This window comes from Anastrepha obliqua, chromosome 1 (genome assembly GCF_027943255.1).
Source record: "Anastrepha obliqua isolate idAnaObli1 chromosome 1, idAnaObli1_1.0, whole genome shotgun sequence".
Lineage (NCBI taxonomy): Eukaryota > Metazoa > Arthropoda > Insecta > Diptera > Tephritidae > Anastrepha > Anastrepha obliqua.
This window is the reverse complement of record NC_072892.1, coordinates 155,907,054-155,932,724: the sequence shown is the minus strand read 5'-3', so window position 1 is coordinate 155,932,724 and position 25,671 is coordinate 155,907,054. Positions and strand designations below refer to the sequence as shown.

The following is a 25,671-nucleotide window of genomic DNA, read 5'->3' as shown; positions in this document are numbered from 1 at the left end:
TTACTGATTACGTATCTTAAACCGGACTTCTCTCTAGTGAGAATCTTCTTCTCCTAGATTGGCGCGATAACCGCTTAAGCGGCTTTGGCCGAGTTTAACAAAACACGCCAGTCGTTTCTTTCTCGTGCTAACCGGTGCCATTTTGACACACCAAGTCAAGTCCTCCAAGTCTCCACCTGATCTTTCCAACCCAAAAGAGGCCTTCCTCTTCCTTTGCTCGCACCAACTGTGTCCATTCGGACGACAGGTCCTAGTAAGCGGAGTTGCTGGATCTATATTATTCTGCACAATATCTACTTATGTCCCAGTAAAGCTCATTCATCGTTCCATATCATACCGTCTGCGATACACATTCTGGGGTTTACTGGTCCATAGTTTATATGGGGACACGGCAGTACCACCATGGTGCTGAGCCGTTTTCCGCCTAGTGCAGGACATTTACAAAGAATGTGTTCTGAATTTTCAGTGTCCTTTTTTTTTGTGACTTGTATAGTAACCAGTTAAAAATCTTAAATCTAATCTGCTAAGTGAAAGTAACTTATCACGAATTATGTTACCCGACTTTAGGAATTGCTTCGCTTGTCGCTGACCGATAGAATTTTGCCAGTGTTCAACGAACTTCTTCTCCTCACACCTCCTGAGAAGCTCGTTGATGTGGCCCTTTGTAAGTCTGCAGAAAGATTCAGGACCAATTAGGTGTATTCTTTTCCCTTTCTTAGCTAGATGGTCCGCCATTTAATTTCCCCCGTGTCCAAGAACCCAACCCAATAATAATGTGTTGAAATTCCCAGATGAGAATAGTGGAAATGAAAGCGTGCTGCAGACAAGGAATCTCAGAACTGAAATTTCCGAGAAAGAATGTAACGAAACTTTTTAGAAAAATTACATGACTTATGGCCACATCGCCACAATTTAATTACCCTTTGCTTAGTTATGATAGTTGATAGCATGCATCTTGATCAAAAAGTTCCCGGAACAACTTCAGGTGACGCTCTTAGTCAAGTGATTTCAGCTCTGCTTTTGTTTTTTTGTCAGGTTGCCACATCAATGGTGCGAAAACCTTAGGAATGTTAGGAAATTTTTTCGGTAATAATGCTCTTTAAGAAAGCCGTCGTTTTATAGTGGCATGAACGCTTCAGAAGAGATCGTGAGTTCATCGAGATGAACGAGCTTCGTCGCATGTCGTCGACATAGAAAATTTATGAAAACATGAATAAAGTAAAAAACAAGTCGATCAATAACTGAAATTAACCATTAGAGAGCTGGTAGAGGACTTTAACATTACTTGTGGATCTGTTAAGGAAATAAGGACCTGAATTTTACGCAAAAAAAAGACAGCGTTCATATCACCAGAGACATGATTTCCAAGGCTGAAACCGACCCAACATTCTTAAAACGCATCACTACTGGACACGACACGAGGTTTCATGAGTACGACACGCAATGCAGACATTAGTCGAGTGATTGGAGAGCTTCGAATGAACCAAGACTAAAAAAACCACGTCGATTTCAGTCAAACAAGGAAGCGATACTCGTGTTTATGGATTATATTGGTATTGTACACCACCAGAAAGTCAGGCAGTTAAGATGGACGATGGTGTTATTTGGGCATTATGAGACATTTACATAAAGCAATTCGCCAAAAGAAAGATTTTGTGGAAAACAGCTCATGGATTTCGCATCTTGACAACACGTCGTCGCACAGTGCCACCATTATTCAAAAATGTTGACCAAGAACGAAACGAATACCAACCAAAAGCCATCGAATTAAGCTGTTATGGCTCCCTGCATTTGTTTATTTATTTTGTTTAATCGAGCCAAAAAACCACGCGAACGCGGGAACGCGTTTTAACTGCCGAAAGAAGTAATGGAAAAATCAAAAACGGTCAGAGTCGAAAATAGAGTTCCAGAAATGTTTCAAGAGCTGGATCAAGCGCTGACATTTGGAGTTGATGGGTGTTTCCAGCTGGCGTGGGTTAGCACGAGGAAGAAACGATTATCGCGCTTTGTTAAACTCGGTCAAAATCTCTTGCACAACTTTCGAGCCCATTAAGAAGAAGAAGAATATCACTTTTGATGATTTTTCCTAATATATTCCGTGAACTTTTTGATCAAAGTGGTATTGTATGTTAATATTGTAAAATATATATAAACTCCAATTATTAAAAAAAAAAGAAATTAGTTTAATAGAATAATAATGAATATTTTTTGCCTACCTACACAAGTTGTCACAGTCATCACAAGAATCAGTCGCTCACATCACAGTGATTAATATTGATTAAATAATAAATATAACTCATTTGAATTTAAAGTTTTATGCGATGATTTAAATTGCTTTAATGGCCTCCAAATATTTAGTTTTCGCATTTTTAATTTATGGCCTCAAAGCCGGTTTAACCATAAAAAAACACATTCAATTATTGCTTGTATTTATTATTTGTCTGGCGATATTTCGGGCTTAATTAAAAGTCGTATTCAGGAGCTCTTGGCTGTGCCTGTTCGACCAGTCAACGAAATAAAAGCCCCCAAACTTTTTTATGAGATTTTTAAGTGACACTGAAGCCCAACATACATATAAGAATCGCTTTACGGTATATCCTATTAAAATTTAAAATATAAATTGGAGTTTCACACCCATCACCGTGGAATAAACCATATAAATATGCACGTGTGAGAGCCGCACAGCTGTTTGTTTCATTATATTTTCTGCCAGCAACTTTTCACAATTCAACACACAAAAATATCATGGATCTGTATACACCTTCTGTTAAAAAACATTCCAACATGCATATGGACAAGTGCATATATCACTTCTTTGTTAATTTTCAAGGCCTCAGGGGTTGCCGTTGCAATGTTATGTGTGCTAGTATATTTAATGGGTTACATGGTTTTCGTTCAAAAAATCGATTTTTTTAGCTTATTAATTTGTACAACATCTCAAGAATATTATCCTACTTTTGAAGTCGATCCGAATAATAGTTTCGGAGATACAGCCTTCGGAATGTGTGCTCTCCAAGCCACTTTTATTGTTACTCAAAACTTTAAACGCGGATTTCTCGGAACCGTGTTTTCAAAGTCGGTTGTCAAATGTTCTCGACAACTACTTAACCGATCTTGATGAAATTATTCACAGGTGTTACTCGTGCTTGAACGAAGGATTTTTTTTTTCAATTACAACTTAAAAAAAAAAAAAAAAAATGTCAAGCAAATTTGACCGAAACTGTCATTTTTTTGGAAAAATGTCTGCCAAAATTCCAATTTTTATTTTTTTTCTTTCCCTCGTTCAATCACGAGTTTATGGTCTTAACTAAAACACTTATTTTTGTTTTTTCATTTTTAATGATCCCGTCAGGAGTTATGCTGACAACGCGGACGCACCTTTTTTTCGAAGGGAGGAGTTTTAAGTTTTTTTTTTTTTGAAAATTTCAGAAATTTTTCTTTAAATATGTATCTATAAGACAGAAGAAAGTTTGAATTAAATAAATAATTTTTTACATAGGGAAATAAATATTGAAAATAGGCATTTTTTTACCCGACGAAACCCATGTAACCCCCTAAAAGGCATTGCAAAAATTTAAATATACAATTTTTATTTCGTATTGAGAAAAGCAAAATTTTCATGTGTTGTAAAAAGGGACTAAATTGAGCTAAGTCGAATTTCTAAAAGAGTTTTTGCTGGCGAAACTGACGCTCAAAAATGGCTCGAGTAGCACTGCAATGTCGGGTACTTTTCGCACAGAAGTGCACAGATAATGCGAAACATTGATTCACAACATTCCAACGTAAATTATTGCGCTTCCATAGAAGCGGGTTAAAGTGTAAGCAGAAGCAGCAAAAAATCTAATAAAAATGCGCAAATAGAATACAAAGCCAATTTAAAAAAATACAGTAGATGCGCACTTAAAAACTCCTACACTTCGTATGCGAGTATTTGCTGCTGCATATCAAATATTTTAGCTGCATATTCCACTGGTATTTGTAAATCACAATTTTAACGAGAAGTCAGGGACGCCCATGGCGTGCATGCCCTCACCAGGCAGATGTACCTACTAGCATTTTAGATTCCGCAGAGTAGCTGCTTTTTTTTTAAGATGTAAATTTATATTAAAAAAATGTATTATATCTTTCATAGCTATAGAATATACCTATGTGGGTGGGTGTGTTTTTTTTTAATTTTTTTTTAGTTTCTACTATTTTTTTGTGTAAAGGGCGTTTCATATCCCCTCAGTTAAACATAAAACATGCCTTCTTACCAATTTGCTTTGCAGCTGAAGTGGTTCATCTTTTATCTCTTTTCAATGCTAGCAACGGGTATTTTTAACATGGCGATGTATTAGGAAATTCTAATAGCCAGCCACTGTATCGGCATTATATATTAACGAACTAGTTTAAAAAAGGCAAAAATGGACTAGTCCAATTTGTGTCGAAAGTCACCAATTTGGGATGAGTTGCAAAAAGAAATACAAATTAGTTTACGTATGATTTTTTTTGTTTTTTTTTTTTAATTAAGTATCACATAATTTTTTTTCGATTATTAGTCCGCGAGCCAGGGGTCATTTTAACCTCATCATTTCATGCCCACTGATTTTAATACTGAAGGCAGACGCCATCCAATAGATGACGAAACCAACTGTCAACTGGTCCAGTAGCAGTGGGTACGTGCGTGGGATGCTGCGAAACGTGTCGATAAAAATTTGTAACAACTCATTTAATACCGTGTTTTCCTCCCTCCACCGCGCAGCGGACTACTTTTTTTTATTCTACTAAATGTCAACAATACATGAAAAAAATTTCAGCCGGTATAAAATGAGTTCGTAGACATTTTTTTCGACACGTTTCGTACCCTCCCACAATCACACCCACCGCGGGTGCACCAGCTGACGTTCACTTTCGTTATTCATGAAAGCTAAATCACAAGTATAGTCAAGAATTTAACGGTATAAAAACGCAGTCCAAAGTCGACCTAACCTAACCCAACCTAACATTAGGGCGGGTAAACTTGTATGGAACTATTTTTTTAACATCGTTCCTACCAGATTCGGATTCTATATAAAATTATAAGAAAAAAATCTCTAATGTCAATTTCGAAATTTTAAGAGAAGCTCAAAAAGTATTTGTTCTTCTTAAAATTGTCATCCATTCTCAAGGAGTCGGGGAAAAGAAGCACAGTGAAAAATACACTTGTACGCACAACATTTAGCCACTTAAACGTTTACAATATTGGAATGATTTTTGGTGCATTTCGACTTGGAACTGTACTTCTCTGTACCGTTACTACGGTACTTCCTTATTCTTCGTTACAGTGTTATTTTTTTGGATTGAGTTAATTTTTTTTTTAATTCATGGTTTGATATTACTTTGAGTGCATTTCGTTTCCATGTTTCAATGAAATTTCTTTTGATTTTTTTTGTTTTTGTTTTTTATCTTTTAAATTTGACTTGGATTTTAAACTGATTTTAACCTAAAACTTTTCTTATATTGACGATTTTTTTAATACATTTCAGTTTATTTACATATCAGTGTATTGATTTTTCTCTTTTTATATTGATTTATTTTTATTGCATCCGATAGGTCTATGCGACCTTTTTAGGAAGGAGCGACTGATTTCGTAGTAATCAAAGGTAACTTATTTAAACATTCCGAGGCTCGAAAATGACCTTAGAGCTACGCTCTAGTGAACTTCATTTCTTACTTTTTTTTTTTTTTGATAGGAACGACGTGGAGAAAAAATTGGCCCGCCCTAATGTGCACATGTATGATATTTCAAAATTTTATTTATTTTCAAACTAAATGAAAGCACTTTCAAATGAAGTAATTAAACATTGTTAATTTAAACGCTGGATTGATGAGCTCACAGCTGACTAGCGGAAATTGCGAATCACAAACTGGAAAGGCGTAGCAGAGGGTCGATTGAAGTGGCGAGGCGTAGTTGCAGAAGCAATGGATTGCACACGGCTGTAATGCAAATGATGATGAGCATTGCTATTTAAAGAAATATTAACAATAACAACAACAAACAAATGGTACTTTTGCAACTGGTACAATTCAAGACACTTTGAAACTAGTTAGCGCATGGCTCCCATCATTAAACACCGCTTCATGAACTACTTTAGAATCTTTGCTGCATAAATTGGCGCTACACTGCAGGGACTCCACCAAACTGCATCTGCACGTACGACCTGCCACTTGCCAGCGAATTGACTTTCAGTTGCTGCATTGCAGCCTTCCACACATACACACACACACAAACCGAAAAATTTTAAAATAAAAAAATAAAAAACCTTTTTTTGGTGGCATCTTATCGCAAAAGATAGCAATCCAACGCCTGTGGACAACAAAAAGGTAATGTTGGTTTTTTGGGTTTACAAACGCAAGCAAAACGCAAGAGCCGCACGTAACCCGCTGTGCATTGGGTTTCAAAATATGTAAAAGTAAATAATAAATAAGTTGACTTCAGTTACAGTTTATCAACCTTAATTATAGGCTGGCTGGCAGACTATTCTGTGAAAAATGGTAAGTGCAAGCCGAGAGCTGGCATAAAAAATGCATCCCTACTACGTTCGTAAGTATACATACATAGGTATGTATGAACAAAATTATGTGATATGCCTTGCGGTAAACATCCGCGTGTTCACTTTTTCCTCTTACCACTCATCATCATCGTCATCGATCATGACAGGAAGCGTAAACAACACGTCCTTAACTAATCAAATATCAGTTCCAGCAGTTGTCCGATTTATTGACTTACGAATTTAAAAAAGAAAAAAAAAAAAAGATTTTCAGCACTTCTGGAATTTTTCGTTTATCTACACAGTCGCGTTTTGTTTGCATACAAATAGAAAACCTTAACAGGAAACAGGATGGAAAATGATTGTAAGCGAAGAAGATTACCCAATCTGTGCAAAAAAGACATAAAGGAAGGAGGACTTGCACACTCCGGATGCAAAGTATTGGTTAAATACACTTAGGCGCCCAGATGGTGAAATATTTTTCTATATACAGGGTGCACCCCTGCTAAGTTATGTTGTACAATATTCTAATTTTTCTTTTCAGAGTAAACATATTTTGAATATAAAATTTTAGTGGAGATCCGCGAATTTTGCAACTAAGCAGCTAACATTTTATAAAGGGTCTTTCAAAAGTGACGCCTAGATGTTCTCTCTTAACTCCTGTTCTTCTTGAAGGCTCATAGGGCCTCCAACGGTCACGATCCCTCGCAATGACTTTGACTTGTATTCGACTTTGAATTCCCTACAGCTTTAAGTTCCTTTTCGAGAGTTTTCTAAGTTCTCCACTTCCTCTGCTTTCCAGTTTATTAACGTCCACAAAAACCGGACGTCTGCTTGCGTCCGGCTAAATGGTTAACAATTCTGGAGATTCCTACTCCCGACGTAGTTAAATGTATCAAAGTGATATATTTTTAATATAGAAATCATCCCTCGAATGGCATAATGGCAAGCCATTGCCGGCATTGCCCCCTGCCCACTATGTTAAAAATCTTAGAAAAATATCAATAAAAGCAAAAACTCACCTCTTCACACTGCGGCACCGTTTCATATTTTCTGCCTCCTTTACGCTGTCCCAGGAATCGCCCACGCCCAGCGATGACATTTCATCCAAACGTTCCTCATCTTCCAAACCCGAATCCTCCAAACTAATGTGACAACTAGTCATGGTCACTTCTTTGCCATTATCGCCCACCTCAATCCAATCGGAAGTGCGTATGCGTGCCGAGCGTTCAGTGCCGTATGGCGAGGAGTCCGACGAGCAGCCAGAAGGACAACGCTTCCTAGGTGTGCCGACACCATTCAATGTATTGTTGCGAATATTCTTCTGCAATTCATCTTCATCGCCATCTTCTGTGTCCTCTACATTATCGGCATCGACATCTTCCGTGTCGGGATCTTGATCCTCTATTGAATTGCGACGTTGACGTGCATTATTATTGTAGGTTTTGATGAGGCCACTGTTCGACGAGTTATTTGTTATATTATTTGATGATACTTTCGTTGTTGCTACTGACGTTGTTGTTGTCGTGTTATTGATGTTCGTTGCTGTTGTGATCTTAGTAATCGGCTCGGATACTGGACTACTTAGTGGCGTCTGCGCTTTTTTAATCGATTTAGGTGTCTCTGCACTAGTCAGGTTCTCCATGGAACTACTTCTGCCACGCATTGCTGCCAATTCGGATATGAGTATCTCATGGAAAGCTGTCTTTTTCTCACTCGTTGATTGGAGTAAATTTTTTACTTGACCCACCGTCGAAGCCTGACCGCTATCATTCGTATTAATATTTATGCGCGTGCAATTGTTAGCCGTCTCACCGGTTGTGACGACAGTTACCGAAGCGCCGCCCGCATTGGGGTGCTGCGCAACCAACTCCTGTGCCAACAGCGCCTGATGTTGCAGAGCAGGCTCATGTTTCGTGATTATAGGCGAATCGTGGCCATGACGCTGCTGACTTACTATAATTTCCGAGAACAAACGTTCGGCCGCATTCTTCAAATTATTCTTCAACTCTGCTGTTCGACCGCCAAGGAACGTGTTGGCCACGCCTGCCGTATTGATCGTAGTGATATTGGCACGTGATGTGAAATTGTCGAGTGTAGTTTTCGAACGACGGAAAATGCCGCCACCCGACGAGTTCGATTGTGCACCATTTGCGGAGGACGGATCATCCAAGTCCATTGTGGCAACAGGCACCTTAACAATTTTACGTGGACGTGGCAATGGCTGCACAGAAGTGGGTAATTGATCGAGCTGTATCTTGCCGACACGCTCGAAATCCGCGCGACCCAAGCTCAAGCGCGTATCCTTGAGATTGCACGCCTGCGACTGTGATTTCGGCGAGCCGCTACCCATGGAGTGATGACGACTGAGATTGACGACGCTTGACGCGGTTTGGACGATAACGACATTGTCACTTGCATTAGACACAGCTTTTGCACTCACTGAGCTGCTTGTTGCTGTTGCTGCTGCTAGTGCTGGCGGAGGACTTTTGCCGGTCACACTACTAATAGGCACTTTGGTGATGACGACACCACCATCTTTCTCGAGCACAGTGTTCACATCACATTGGACGGTTGTTGTTTTGTTTTTCATTGTCGGTATATCGGGGGCTTTGCGTAGCTTTAACGGCGGCTTGAGACCGATATTCGTAGCCGACCTTGTAGTAGGCGCAGTAACCGCAGTGGACGATACGGTTTCCGGACGTTTGGGTGCACTCATTGAGGGTGACTTGTAGATAACTGTACGACCGCCAGCTCCGGCTCCAACTGAGCTCAATGATGGCTTCTTCTGTATGATCGGATGTTGTGAATTGTTGTGCTGCTCAACACTCACGTGGCCATTCAAAGACGAACGCATAGCAGAACTAGTTGATGTTGGTGATGGGATTGCTGTTGCTGTTGTTGTTGTTGTTGTTGTTGCACTACGACTCTGTATTGCCGCAGCATTCATAACTGATTCGCCGTTGCGTTGTGTTTTCAATAAACCCGCTGCTGCGTGTGCGGTTGCATGCGATGGCCTCGGTGGAACGGGCGGTCCAGCTTTTTTCAACGGCATTGCCGGCACCGTTGCAGACATCACTTTTGTTGGTGTAGCAGTAGTTGGTGGTATTGTGGCCGTAAGTGCTGTTGGCGTTGCCATAGCTGGTTTTGCTTAGTTGTCGTCTCCTTTGCTGCGCCTAAGTCTAGTTGTTGCTGTTGTTGTTGTAGCAGCTTACTAAGTCTAGTCGTACTAGCCGCTAGTATTTAGTAGCAATGCTTTATTGCTCGTAAATTTATATGTGTATGTATATGTTTGTAAATGTGTGTCTGTATGTGTGTGAATTAATGTTTATGTTAGCTGCTCAGTTGTTCTGGCTCTGGCTGTCGGTTGTTGCTCGCTGGTTGTTGGTTGTTGGTTGTCGTTCGACACAATATCCAACCGAAAACCTGTATTTGTAGGTCACTTTTTGTTTGCGGTCCGTTGTCGTAGCTGCACTTTTAGTGGCACTAAACTTGTTTCCCACCGCACTATCAGCTCACCGCCGCTCTCACGCGCATAGCCTTTTGGTCAGTTGATTTAAAAATTTACTATGGCTGCATACGCGTCACACCTTATACTACTTACATACAAACATGCAGACATACAAACATACATTTGCAGTAGTAGCGAACGTCAACATTAGCACCTTTGCCTCTGTCAAGCGAACTAGTTTGCAGATTCTTGTCTACTCCGCAGGCGTTCCAGACTTTTGCTTTATATTTTATTTGATGCACGAATATACATACACACATACATATACGTATGTGCATATGTTGTTTGTCTTCTTCTAAACGTTGCACGACGATGCGCGCTTTCAAGTATGTAATATCGGAGGCTGAGAGTCTGTATCTAAATTTGAATGTAGGTTAGTTGGGTACTTTGTCGGTCACTTTTCGCGCTTTATTAGCTCTACATACACATACATATATCTATATAATGTACGATATATAGAGAGTGACAACTAACTGGCCGTCGCGATTCACTGAGTCTACTAGGCTGCTGCGCCTCTGCACTCGTTTTCTCATCAACTGTACACATAAAATGTTGGCGTTAAAAAGAAAAGTTTGCTACATTTTGCACACTCGCTGCACTTAGCGATTCAAATATCGATTTGGGATACCACTCGTAGGCACATACAACGGCTACCGATTTACTACGACCGCGTTCACCGTCCAAAGGATGGTAAGAGTAGTTTTATTATTATTTTTTTTTTTTCGTTTTTTGGGGTTTACTTGGTTTTACTTTTCTCGCTCGCGTATTTCCACACTTTGCACATTGCGCATTGCGCTTTGTAACTCGTAAAACACAAACAAAAACGCGATTCACACACATGCGGCCATGCGCTTAGTGGGGTAGGTAGGCAGGCATAGTTATTAGCACACGCGCAGGCGTACCAACGACCAGCACCCGATTTAATATGAAATAAATAGCAATCGCAAGAAAAACAAAAACAGTTCACAAATACTGCACACTGCCGTCGTAGCGCGAGTTGTTTGTGGGCAATGAAATAGTACTTTAGTTCGGCCGTTGTCGTCGTCACTGCACCTGGATCGTTAGAGTGTTGGTGTTATTATTGTTGGCACGCTGTTATTCGGAGAGTTTTTTGAGTGTATTTGTTGATTGTTGGAATTGTTATTATTTTATATGTATGCATATGCACATTTGTTGGTGTTGCTTTGAATTTTGTCTATTTTTAAAAACGTAGATATGTATGCTTTATTTATTTACGGTTTGGGTGTCAGTGAAAGGTTTTCGATTTCTTGCTTTGTTTTATAGATTTTTATAATTTACTTGAATACATTTATGTCTCTTTTTCACCTTTCCTTTTCACCACTTCGGTTATATGCGCTTAGGTGTATATACATACATACATACACACATATGTATATTAATGCTGCAGTTTTTAGTGCAGAAATTTTTTGAATGTTTTTCTGCTTATTGCACTCATTTGGAGCATTCGTTAAATAGCACTAAATATGAAATTGGATTGTTAGATAGTTTGCATACAAAAGTATGCACTTACATACATACATACATACATGCACACATATGTGCATACCTCTAAACTCTTTTGCCTCGAAAACTCTGTGTTTAAATTTGTAGTTGTCTACTGTGCTTTAAGGCTGCATATAAATTACGCTCTTTAAATTGCCAGTCACTCTGACAGTTATTTGAACCATTTCAAACTAAAATTTGCATAGATTTATGTTACCTTCTCCTATTTTCCTGGTTTTTCGCTCTTTCCCCTTTGCCATTGGTATCAAAATGGACGATTTTGGTTTCTCATCGAAATTACCCCTCTCATAAGCAATCATAACTCAGGATAGCCTAACCTAGCATATCTTTATATGGAGAATAAACGGAAGCAAAAAAACATCATTGCACCGAAAACACAAATTACCCCAATACTATTGGCCAAATTGAAAACATTTATTTTTTTTTAATTTTCCGGCAAATTATTACATTTTTGTATTTTCGCCATTATACTGTTATAGCCTATGAAAATTACTAACTATATACATACATAAATAGAGATAGACATATTCAAAGCTGTTAATCGTCATGGTTAATTTTAGTCATAAGCAATTATTATGTTTATATATTAATACACCATATATATATATTTTTTTTTTTTTTTTTTCAATTAAAAAATAAGTTACATGGCATCCAAGTTCCGGCAGAATCGAATTTTATATACCCAGCGTGTGTTTCTAGTGAAATTTTATAGTTATAGTCAGAGGCAACGAGCGGGTGAGTAGTTGGGCGTTAGTATTAGTTGTCCCCTGTGCTCGAAATTCACAAAGACGTCAAGAGAATTTCAAGAAATTTGTGAAAATTTATTTAATGATATTACGTTTGAAGTAATGATTATCCCTCTTTTAATATATTTTGATAAAATTATACTTCACTAAAGTAATAAAAATTAGCTAATATATGCTTTTGTTCTGCTCAACAGCATAACTTAAACAATTTCCCACTCTAACCCTTTTAGCGGTCGCCGTAGCCGAATGGATTGGTACGAGACTACCACTCGGAAATGCTTAGATTCGAATCTTCGTGCATGAAACACCAAATGATAGAAACAGTTTTTTTCTGATAGCGGTCGTCCCTCGGCAGGCAATGGCAAACCTCCGCGTGTATTTCTGCCATGAAAAAACTAATCCAAAATGGTGCGAAAGATGTTTAAAATGACCTCTACAATTTCAAGTGAATCTGCCAAAGTTTTGAAAACATATTCAACCTATTGGATCTTCCATTCTGAATTTGTAAATTTTGACCACAGGCTTAGATTAAGAGACTCTAAGGACGAAATCAGTGTTAAGTAGCGCAACGAATTATCAAGTTTTGACAATATTTTTTTTTCGGATAAAAATCTGTTCATGTTTTTATAAAATTACAATACATTCTACAATAAAAACCTTATAATTCAAAGCTTCAAACTTTGTAGAAAGTTCAAAAAAAAAATTTCGAAAATTTTCAACTTTTTAATCATAATTTTTAGAAAAATTCTAAGTATGCAGTTTTGAAGCACTTTGAATTATAAAAGAACAAAGTATAAGTTTCAGGTGGCTCAAATGCATCCTTCAAGGGCGGCGGAGAGGAACAGGTATTCCAGGCGGCCAACAGAGTCGCGGGCTCGATTATGGTGCGCTACAAACTAACCGCAGAATGCCTGACTCACTCACTCGATCATTATCAAACTCATATGGCTACCGCAGATCGCAGGCTCATTGCAGTAAGCTTCATGATCGATAGACTAGGAAGCCAGTTCTACAGGTAAAGAGCAAGTAGAGAACTCCTGCGGTATCTATAGGCTGCTCTTGAAAAGACAAGTCTGAAGTGGACTCAGCGGCGATACGAGCTAGCAAGATCAATAAATACTGCTGGGCAGTTGTGAATCGGATATACTGAAGAGTATTTCTAAATTTAACAAAGCCGCAGCACTCAATAGCAATGGGTAGTCTAATCGGGTATTGTCCATCTACATGCGATGAAACTCAACATTTATCACATCAACACATCAGCACATCTTAGCTCTGGGTTTTGAACCACCTCTGAAAACCAATCAAGTTCGAATTTTAATCGCCTGTGAAATTTAAAGGCTCGGTCCAGTCACGAGAATGCACCCAACTAGAGCTCGACGAAATATAAATGACACTTAAACATTTACGACGAAGCCAAAAGGTAGACAAGATGGATTGACGAAATGGAGGCTAACAAGAGGAAACTCAAAGTAAAAAACGAGAAGGAATCAACTCAAGATCCGGTCTAATGGAGATATTTTGTTCAGCAGGCCGAAGCTCACACAGAGCTGTAGTGCCTGAACAATGATGATGATAATATGTGAGGATCGAATCATTAAATAAATAAAGCAAATATATAATAAATAGGGAAAGTAGGCGTAGATGTTCTCAAATAAGCCCATTTTCAGTGCTAACCATTCTTGATATGTAATACAGATTTAAGCTTTTTTTTGCTGACTTGTTCATATCAGACGGACAAACAAATAGACTTGGCTAAAACTATCCCCCTCATCATTGTGAATATTTTGTATACATTCATGCACACATAACGGGTGATTTTTTATCTTTTTAAACAGTTGGTTTAAACAGCTGACGCACGTTTCGTGTTTTGTTTCACTGCCAAACATCTTCAGTTTGGTCTATAATTTAATCATGAATCGTCTTACAAACAAACAACGCTTGCAAATCATTGAATTTTATTTTAAAAATGCGTGTTGTGTTAAGAAAGTTTATCGCGCGCTTCTTCCATTTTATGGTCAGTTTAATCGACCCACTGAAGCGACTATTCGAGCTATTGAGACTAAATTTAGAACCAAATTTTTATTATTGGACATCAAACCACCAACACGCTTACGTAGAGTGCGAACTGAAGAAAATATCGCAGTGAAGTCTTTCAAAATACAGCTGGCGCAAGAATTGAAGCCGAACGACCTACCGCAACGCAGAATTTTTGAATGGTGAATGGGCTCTTGGAAAGTTGGCCGAAGATCCACTTTTTTATCGAAAAATTGTGTTCAGAGACGAAGCTCAGTTTTGGATCAATGGGTACGTAAATAAGCAGAATTGTCGATTTTGGAGTGAAGATCAGCCAGAAGAATTGTATCCAGAAAAGGTCACAGTTTGGTGCGGTTTATGGGCTGGAGGTATCATTGGACCGTACTTCTTCAAAGATGCTACGAATCGTAACGTAACTGTGAATGGTGAGCGCTACCGTGAAATGATATCCAACTTTTTTTTGCCCAAAATGCAAGAGCTTGACTTGCATGACATGTGGTTTCAGCAAGACGGTACCACATGCCACACAGCACGCGTAACAATGAACCTTTTGAGAGGCGAGTTCGGTGAACATTTTATTTAACGTTCGGGACCTGCCAATTGGCCACCCAGATCGTGCGATATAACGCCTTTAGATTATTTTTTGTGGGGCTATGCTAAAGCTCAGGTCTATTCAGACGAGTCTGCTTCAATTAACGCATTGGAAGACAACATTAAAGCATTTATATGTGAGATACCGGCCGAAACATTGAAAAGAGTATGCCAAAATTGGACTAAGCGGATAGACCATTTGAAGCGCAGTCGCGGTCAACATTTGTAGGAAATAATCTTCAAACTTAAAATTTTATGGACTGTTCTATCGATTTCATGCATTTTTCTGAATTTTACGTGTGTTTTTTTGAAAAACTTTCCTATAGCTCTTAAAAAATCACCCTATATATGCCTATTCAAATTTCAATCTCGACACCGTTGAGCTTTTACAATTAACAAAGTTGAAATACCTTAGTGCACTAATGCGCATGGGGATAAAAAAAAACATAAAACAAAAAAAAAAGTTTACATTCGCTGCACTAATGACAAATACATGTACTTGTACTCCGTTTTGAAGGTAGTTTACATTTACAAGTAGGAATTTACCTATAGAAATTGCAAGTGTATGGGAATGTAATATTACTCAGCATCTAATTGGCAATTCATAGCTGAATTTTTGCATAACTGAATGTCTATTGGGAAACAAAGAAAAAATCTTTATCACTTTAGAATTGCCATTTTATTTGCAGTGAGTCATTTTCTTGCTAACAATTTTTGCTTGTAACCGAAGCTTCGAAAGGAATTTCATACAAAATCGAATTGTTAATTTACCGAATTAAGTTAGTGAATACAAATTTATGTGAATAAATTAACGCAGATGTATGTGTAGAAGAAGAGAAGTATGCGTTTTCATATAAATAATTCAAAAAGAGCGTTGGTAGTTTATGCAAAACAATAAAGACCTAAAAAATATTAGGACTTAAAAATGCATTGTAATATTTTTAATTGCTGTGTAGTGCAAAAATAATAAATGATTTTAAAAAATGTGATTTGCAAATTTTACTTTCATTTTTTTTTATTTATGCTACAACTAAATTTACATATGAGAGGGTTATTTCACGCGGCAGGCTAATCACCTACCCTGACAGAAAGCAAAATAGATTAACAAAACCAACGCAAGACTGAGTCTTGTCGAGGCCCTATGCTCCCGAGTAAAGTGCGAAAGGAAACAAAAATGTCACGCCAAGAGGACTTGGAAAAAAGTGATGCTCTGGAATTCGTTCATGTTCTGGTGAAAATTGAAATTTGAAATGTCGAGCCAAGGAGTACCAGGAGATTTGGTGGCTCCTAAAACACTCAGGCTAAAAAGCCCATTGTATTTAAAGCTCTGGAAAGGGGGTAGATAGTCAATGATTCCAATGGTGGTCATATGCTGACCCCATGGGTTGTGTCCTGTAATACTACCGAGCATCAACCGAACGTCTTTCCTTCCAAGTATTAGTAGAAAGTTTGACAGTTTTCTGTTCGGACTTGTTTTGCAGTTCTGCAGCTTTCTAGACCGGACCATTGCTCTTTAGCATACAAACATGCATCTCGCACTGTGTATAATACTAGATGCTTATTTTTGTCGCCCGATTCATGTGAAAAAGGCAAGCAGTAAAACCTCCCTTAGGCAGACATTCACCATCAGTCAACTTTCGTCCGTCCAGAAGCGGTGTCCACTCAAGAGAGCGTAATTTGTTCTTATACCTGACACGGCGAATTCAGGGTGTGACCAACACCATTTAAAGATTTCAAGAAATCAGCTGATTTCCTGACGTCACTTGATATGTGTTGTTGCTGTTGTTGTTGTTTAAATGATTGAGTATTTCTACTGACATAATCCCAATTAGCGACTAGCGCCATTTTACTTCCCACTTATCGCGTGATGTCTGTATTTTTCAGATGCATTTCGTGAGATCCAAGTATAACAGTAAACTTTTTATCTCTGTGTCTGAGATTCCATTAATTTGCTGTAAGAAGGGCTTGCCGAAAGAGAGAAGTCTTTTCTGGCAAAACCTGGACATTCGCATATATAATAGAAAATACTTTATTTCACCCACTCCGCCTGACAGCTTTTGCAGATGGCAGTGATAGGTAGGTTGGGTCTGGCTGCATGATCGCCTACCTTTCAGTGACCTGCAAAGGTTGCAGTGTGCGTGAAATGTTTGAGCGAGCGCAGCCTAACAGGTAATTCGGATACTTTGGATGTTGACCGACGGCCATGTTTTTCTTGTTGTAGTACATTTTATTAATTGCTTCCACCCTCTTTCGGCTAAAGCATAGTAGTGTGAAGCTATGGATGTTTTTATTGTAGAATAGCAACTGTCACCTCCTCTCCTCTGTCTAGTGCCGAATCTTTTCTTGCTAGCTCATCTGCTATCTCATTACCCCCTATATTCTTCCTATGACCGGGAACCCATATCAGAAAAATTTTAAGCCAATGACCAAGCAATTTTAGTTCCTTTTCTACACTCTAAAACTAGTTTGGATGAAATGGAATTGGAATCTAAAGCCTTGATAGTTGCTTGAATGTCTGAGAAGATAGCAACTCTTACACCAATTTTTTTATAGGCTTTTACTGATTTGCAAGCTTCCCTGAGTGCTAGTAGGTCCATTTGGAACTCGCTGAAGTAGTCAGGAAGTTGAATTGATTTGGATAAGTTGATCGGTTCCGAATAGAAGCCAGCTCCCTCACCACAGTTAATTTTAGAACCATCAGTGTAGATTTCGAAATCAAATCTACCAATCACTTTCCCTTTCCTCCATTCGGCTCTCGGTGGAAAACATACCGTAAAGTCTTTCTTGAAGTTGTGGTCGAGGATTGTGATGTCTGATTTGGTTTTAAGAAGTGAGAGTCCCTGTAGGCGATTGGGATGTAACGGCGGTTTGTTTACGAAAAAACTGAGATTGTGCTGGTGATATACGCAAAAAATCAATACAGCTTCCATTCTGTTACTTCTGTGGGAATACGTGTGAAATAAGGGGGCGTACTTCTGCTGCCGAATCCCCGGTGGCGTGGCAGTCGAATTTAAAAGGCCAAACCTCGTAATCTATACTTGATACCTTTGACTTCGTATAGGAAAAAATGTACGCCCAAGGGAAGTGTCCGTCTAATAGAGGTCTCCATGATATTCCTTCTACGAGAAGCAAACTAAAAAGTGATTTGGATCATCGGGGTAGTCATACAAACTACTGAATCACATTTGCAAATATAAAAATACTTTCTTGACAGCTGGTTTTGAAGTGTACTCTGTTTTTTCTTTCAATTTTTGTGGTAGGTCAAATAAAATCAAAGGTTGAAAGAAAACCATGGAAAAGTTAATATTTTCTTAATCAATATATCTGAATTTCGTTAGAATAATAGACAAACTGCTTGTACTCGCTAAGATAGCTCATGAATTTCAAAATTTTCCAGGAATTCAGAAATCTGCTTGTTAAGGGGTTAGGGGTAGTCAGAAATTTCAAAAAATTGGATTTTTTTACATTTTCTTAAAGTATAATATCTTAAAAATATTGTGTGAAAATTTGAATTGAATCCGAAAAATACTTTTGGAGAACAACTTAAAATGCATTTTTCTCAAAACGATGTTTTTGAACTGGTGATCACTGTAACTTAAAAACCGCTTGGTAGATTTCAATAAAATTTATGCTACTTTTGAAAAACATAAAAAACTTGTCCCTGATCGAAGGAATTTTTTTCAAAAATTTCGATTTTTTTAACAATTATTTATCGGTTTTTTTCTCGAACATCTGAAAAATACTTCCTGAAGCCGCTATATTGTTAATCTTGAAAAAAAAAAAAAAAATTGCTTGGATCAGGCACAAGATTAATCTCCAAGGACTTGTGATGATCACCGCAAGAACGTCTGGAGAAACGGCCTCCACATCAACAGCGATATCTTTTACAATTTTTTATTTTTTTTTATGGAAAATGTTGCTAAAGTCAAGTCGAAGCATGATGTGTTAATGCAATGTTTTTGTTTTTGTAAAATATAGCAACTGACTAGTAAAAAACCATTATTGAACATCATCATTTTCTCGGGCCTCTGACTACCCTTAACCCCTTAAAAAATTCAAAGAAACATTCATTCCATCAAAACCGCAATTCGAAACACAAACACTAAGCTGCTATATTTCAAATTATCAGTGAGTAGATGTATCTATGTATGTACATACATATACATACATCTACATGTACTTTAAACTTCCGAAATCCAGTTTGTGCATCTTCAAATTTATTTACCGATATTTTCTATTCAAAACTTTATTAAAAAAAAAACATTACTATATGAAACCATACAAGAACGTTTGCTAAGCAGGTACTTAAATTTTGGCCACTACTTTACATGTGAGTATCAACCTACTTACATATATTTTTGAGCAATAACTCACAATTCTTCAAATCCAACATTTGACGCAGGCTGTTTATTCATTGCTTATTCGATAAAAATCGACTGAGGCTACTTAAACCGCAAAAAAAAATAAAAAATAAAAAACTAAAAGCAAAAACGTCAAGCAAAAATGTCGACTTTAGTTCAATGCAAACCCCATTCGGAGTACAAGTCGATAAATGGAAAAAACAACGCAACCAGTTAACAAACTTAGTCGTAAACAAAACCGCATTGCAAAAACGAAATAAAACGAAAAGGACTTGACAACAAAAAAAGAAGTTTTGAAGGAAATATTTGTGTTGAAATAGATACTGATGCACGTAAAAAGCGCTAGAAGAGGATCTAGTAAATGGAAAACTTTAGTTCTTTAAGCTAAAAGTTAAAAGCGACAAGTATTTTACGGAAACTCGGCAGCTTAGTCCAAAAACTGCAGCTTACGGCGTTAAAAATGAAATAATGTTTTTCAAAAAAATATATTCAAACAGCTCATATCGATTTTTTAGACTTTTGGTAAATTTTTATTTCAACGAAACTGGACCAGAAACTACCACGAGACGGTTGAACACATTTAAGGGGCCCGGTGGTCTAGAAATTTGAAAGAATCGATTTTTTGTTTTTCCATTTTTGTATGTAAAAAAAGTTAAATAAAAAGCCTAAAAAATGTATATATCGGTTTTCATTCTTTTATTGTAAAAAAAAAATCCTGAAAATGCCCTAAATTTTCGAGCTCTAGATCATCGGGATCCCTTAACAGGCAAGCATGCAGAAGGCTGAGCGCAGCTTTCTGATGATGCAGTAGGAGCTATAGAAATGATAAGGTGGGAAAATCATCTCTCTTCTCCTCGCTGAAAGCAGGGCACTGTGCAAAATAGACTTCGCCGTCTCTGGGCTTCATTTTTCACCACTCTAAATCAAGCGCTGCGTATTGACTTAAAGGAACTGACGAGATTTGTCAGAGATACTGGCTGGTTCAAGCGGGAATATTTAACCACATTTTGATGTCACAACGCGCATTTATCTTTAGTTTATGGATGCGATTGGCATCAGCGGTAGGTAGCCAATTCAGCCTAACCCAGCCTTATCTGAATGATAACTTTAATGGCAAGCAAATTGATTGATTATTTTTAAGAACTTACTGAAAATGCAAGAAAATCTGGGTGCGTAATCGGGACGGATATCAAAAGTTCAATTATCTAATAAGAAGAATTAAAAAAACAAAGCTAAAAATTGTTTTTGTTTTTTTTCAGAACTTACAAAAATCATTAAAAACAAGCTGCGCTCTTTAAAAGAAAGATGTTCTAACTTTTACTAATTAGTAATTTGAGAAAAAAAAAAAAAAAAATTCGCGGCCGCCTTAGCCGAATGGATTGGTGCGTGACTACCATTCGGAAATCACAGAGAGAACGTAGGTTCGAATCTCGGTGAAAACACCAAAATTAGGAAAAACATTTTTCTAATAGCGGCAAATGGCAAACCTCCGAGTGTATTTCTGCCATGAAAAATCTCCTCATAAAAAATATTTGCCGTTCGGAGTCGGCTTGAAACTGTAGGTCCCTCCATTTCTGGAACAACACCAAGACGCGCACACCACAAACAGGAATAGGAGCTCGGCCAAACACCCAAAAAGGGTGTACGCGCCAATTATATATATATATATAATTTGAGAAGTAAAAAAAGAAATAGATTATTAGTATTACTTTTTTTTACTTAAAATCGTTGAAAGAAAGTCTGGGTTCTTTATCATGCGAGAAGTCATAATTTCTAATTCTAGCTCGTTTGAAAAAATTTCAAAAAAAGTTAAGTTTAAATATTTTTTTTTTTATTCAGAACTTATAAAAAGGCTAAAAAATATCGTAATCAGGGAGGAGTCATAATTTAGACTCTAATACCTGTAATTTAAAGAAAATGGAAAAAGTCTGCTTAAAATTTGTTTCCCGATTTTTTTTAATTCGGTTGTAACCAAACCTTGTGTATTTAAAAAGGAAAATGCGATCATTTTTACCAACTAGTAATTACAATAAAAAAAAAAAATTTAAAAGTGAGGTAAGAAGTGGAGTATAATTTTTAGAACTTATAAAAATTGCAAAAAAATATCTGGCTTCGTAATCAGAGAAGAATCATAATTTCTAATACCTATGTTCTAACTTTTACTAATTAGTAATTTGAGAAAAAAAAAAAAAAAAATTCGCGGCCGCCTTAGCCGAATGGATTGGTGCGTGACTACCATTCGGAAATCACAGAGAGAACGTAGGTTCGAATCTCGGTGAAAACACCAAAATTAGGAAAAACATTTTTCTAAAGCGGCAAATGGCAAACCTCCGAGTGTATTTCTGCCATGAAAAATCTCCTCATAAAAAATATTTGCCGTTCGGAGTCGGCTTGAAACAGTAGGTCCCTCCATTTCTGGAACAACACCAAGACGCGCACACCACAAACAGGAATAGGAGCTCGGCCAAACACCCAAAAAGGGTGTACGCGCCAATTATATATATATATATAATTTGAGAAGTAAAAAAAGAAATAGATTATTAGTATTACTTTTTTTTACTTAAAATCGTTGAAAGAAAGTCTGGGTTCTTTATCATGCGAGAAGTCATAATTTCTAATTCTAGCTCGTTTGAAAAAATTCAAAAAAGTTAAGTTTAAATATTTTTTTTTTTATTCAGAACTTATAAAAAGGCTAAAAAATATCGTAATCAGGGAGGAGTCATAATTTAGACTCTAATACCTGTAATTTAAAGAAAATGGAAAAAGTCGGCCTAAAATTTGTTTCCCGATTTTTTTTAATTCGGTTGTAACCAAACCTTGGGTATTTAAAAAGGAAAATGCGATCATTTTTACCAACTAGTAATTAAAAAAAAAAATTTAAAAGTGAGGTAAGAAGTGTATAAGAGTATAATTTTTAGAACTTATAAAAATTGCAAAAAAATTATCTGGGTTCGTAATCAGAGAAGAATCATAATTTCTAATACCTAATAATTGGAAAAATTAATTAAAGTGAAATTTAAACCCTTTTGCTTGCAGACCTCATAAATTTTGCTAATTAGTATTTTGAAAACAATAAAAAATATTTTTTAAATTTCTTTTGAACTTATAAAAAAACTAGGTTTGTATTTAGAGAAGAGTCGTAATTTGAAAGAGTGTACTGAAGTGAAAAATTTAATAAAGTGAAGTTCAAATATTTATTATTTTCGAAAAATTGTAAAAATGGTTAAAAAATGTGTGTTGATGAACAGAGAGAATCAAATTTCAGCTTTCTAATAATTTTGAATTATAAAAAAAAAGAAAGTATTTTAATTTTTTTTTTCTTTTCAGAACTTATGAAAATCGTCAAAAAATTCTGGGTTTTTAAAAGTGAAGATGACATAGTTTTTACTAATTAACAATTTAAGAACAATAAAAAGAAATAATTCAAAAGAAAATTTCAGCTTAAATAAAAATAAAAATAAAAAATATGGGATCTTAATCCGATAAAAACACAGATAAATAAAACAAATAATATCTGCTAATTCAAAAAAACTTAAAAACAATGTATTTAATTTTGTTTAGACTTTACAAAAATCATTAAAAAATTGCGCTTGTAATTAGGAAAGTGGTCATAATTTTTAATATCTGCTAATTCAAAAACAAATTAAAAAAGAAAAGTTAAACATTTTTTTTAAACTTTGCAAAAATCCTAAAAAATTCGGGTTCGTTATCAGGGAAAAGGTCAAAATTCTTAATATTGGCTAATTTAATAAAACTTAAAAAGAGCTAAGGTTTATTTTTTCCGGGAATCATACTTTTTAATATTAACTAATTTGGAAAAATTTAAAAGGGAAGTTACTGTTTTTCGGAACCTATACCAACCGTTAAGCAAATCTGAGTTTTATGAAGTATTTAATAAATTAAAAATAAGAAATTGGCCTAAATATTTTTTTCAAATTTTTACTTTTTTTAATTTTTTCAGTATTTAAAAATCGTAAAGAAAAATTTTCATTTTAATGAAATTTTTTCAGAACTTATAAAAACCGTAAAAGGAATCCGAGCTTTTTCAAGTATTTAAAAAATAAAAAATAATAAAATTGGCCTAAATGTTTTTTCTTCAAATTTTTACTTATTTATTATTTCAGTATTTAAAAATTGTAAAGAAAAGTTTGCATTCATCTAACAAATTTTTTCCAGAACTTATAAAAACCGTAAAAGAAATCTCAGCTTTTTAAGGTATTTAAAATATTAAAAAAAATTGATCTCAATATTTTTTTCCAATTTTTTTAATTTGTTATCATTTTAGCATCTAAAAACCGTAAAAAAAGTTAGCATTCATTTAATTTAATTAAATATTCGAACTTCAGAGTTACAATTTTTTTCTATATTAAAAAAGATCACTTCTCTTTAGTTTTTGTTGTTGTTATTGCATCAGCATAAACATCTCCCATACAATTAGGGAGATTGCTACTGGAGTAACAGCGCTTGGCCGGATATACATAAATCCAGGTCGTTTCTGCAAAGATGAACCGACTGCCATGGAAACGTTAGTTTTTCAACTAGCCCAATATTTTTGGAGATAAAAATCAGTGAGTAATTATATTTCATTTATGAAAACGAAAATTATGAAAATGTAGATTTATAAATGTATAAAAAATTATGATTACACCCAAATCGTGTTTTTGTAGGGCGTCGCCATGCAGTTTGATTGATTTGTTAATGCCTTAATTATATTTTTAATTTCAATTATTCCCTCCTACCAACTTTCGCATTAAATTTTAAATAAATTATTTATTAATTAATTTTTTTTTATTAATTAAAAAATAATTACTTAATTGCAGCAAAAAAAATTAAACAATTTTGAAATAGCCATCAATAGCCAAGACAATTTAGAGTTGGCGTGGTCAGATAGATGACATTTTTTTCTAAATTTGAATTATTCCCTTCTACCACTATTTGTATTTAATTTTAAATCAGTTATTTAAATTAATTTTTTATTATTAAAAAAAAAATATTTCATGGCAGCAAAAAAAATTAAACAATTTTGAAACAGCCATCAATAGCCAAGATAAATTAGAGTTGGCGTGGTCTGATGGGCTACATTTTTTTTAAATCACTAATCTAACTACAATCACCATCACTAATTTTGAATTTTTACTAAAGTTCTTCAACAATTTTTTTTGTTTGAATTTTTACCAAAATGTCACGAATTCGATTTGGTCTGTCAGCAGCCACGATTCACATATTTTTTTCACAAATAACCTTATTTAACCATACATGTGTGTATGTGTGTGTGTAATAGAGGGCTGGTTTCTGTTTAAATTAGGTATCATTTGCATGTTACCGTTATTTCGCACTCGAAACTGTGGCAGAACTTACAGTGCACAATAAATTCCGGATACTTTTGATTCTTTCAAATAAAGCAAAACTCATTGAAATATATTTTTATATTTTTTTCTTATAGGATTTTGAAAAACAAATCAGCCGATCGTACGCCTTTTAGAATATTAGCGAGAAAAGTGCGCGTTTCAGATTCAAAATGATTGGCTCAACTGATCTGACCAACTCGCTGAAGTCGCATAAGCTTGGAGGTGCTAAAAACTTCATCACAACATTTTTTCTCATATGAAGAGATAAGTGAAGGTAACGGAATTGCGAAATTTGGAATGAAGGCCTAAGCAGCCTGTTCCCTCAGTTATACATTTTTCTATACTTAATATTTTTCAAACAAAAAAAAGCAAAAAAAAACAAAAAATTTTAGCCTCCAAAACGATAGAAAACCACATTACCTAAGCGCAATTAAAAAAACCTGAATTGAATTATTAATTTATGATGAGTAATATATACATTCACACACACACACACACACACACATACGTATGCATTACTTTGAAAATCGCCAGAGATCATTTCTTGTTTTCTCATTTCTCACTATTTATTTGCATTTTTATTGCTATTTGTGCACTTAATATTCGATCTACAAACGTCATTTATTTTATTTTTCTTTTTATTAGTTTGCGCTCAATTTTCAGTTCAAGCCGAATATGTGTCTTCAGCTAAATTTTTTCAACTGAATCGTCTCATTCTTGCTTACTTTCCATAGAATTTATTTAATTTAATTTCATCCTCAGCAAATTGACTTGAATTGCAATCGCGCTGAGGCTGGCAAATCCGCACATACACACACGCTCCTTCAGCCGTACACACTTCATCTCAATACATGAGACGGAAACACTCCCACAACACATATTTATATTTATTTTTGTTGTTGTTTTTTTTTTGTAGCCTAGACAGTACGAGACATCAGCTGGACACCGGTGAGTCTGCTGTATCTGTACGTGTATTGTCTGGAATTGTGATGCCCCTACATTAACAGCAGTGACTGACTTTCGAGCTGAGCAGCAATAGCAGCA

At 36.0% G+C, this 25,671-nt stretch overlaps 1 protein-coding gene across 5 annotated transcripts in view; it reads right to left on the bottom strand.

The window, feature by feature from the left end:
- Nucleotides 1–25,671, bottom strand: part of LOC129239031 (serine-rich adhesin for platelets) — a 209,798-nt gene that overhangs the window by 183,673 nt on the left and 454 nt on the right. For 2 of the 5 annotated variants that reach the window (XM_054874339.1, XM_054874414.1), the window contains exon 2: nucleotides 7,532–11,498. In XM_054874339.1, coding sequence (XP_054730314.1) covers nucleotides 7,532–9,648 — 2,117 coding nt within the window. In that variant the 5' untranslated portion in view covers nucleotides 9,649–11,498. The remainder of the gene's footprint in view (nucleotides 1–7,531; nucleotides 11,499–25,671) is intronic. The other 3 variants (XM_054874494.1, XM_054874569.1, XM_054874649.1) reach the window with 3 other exon arrangements.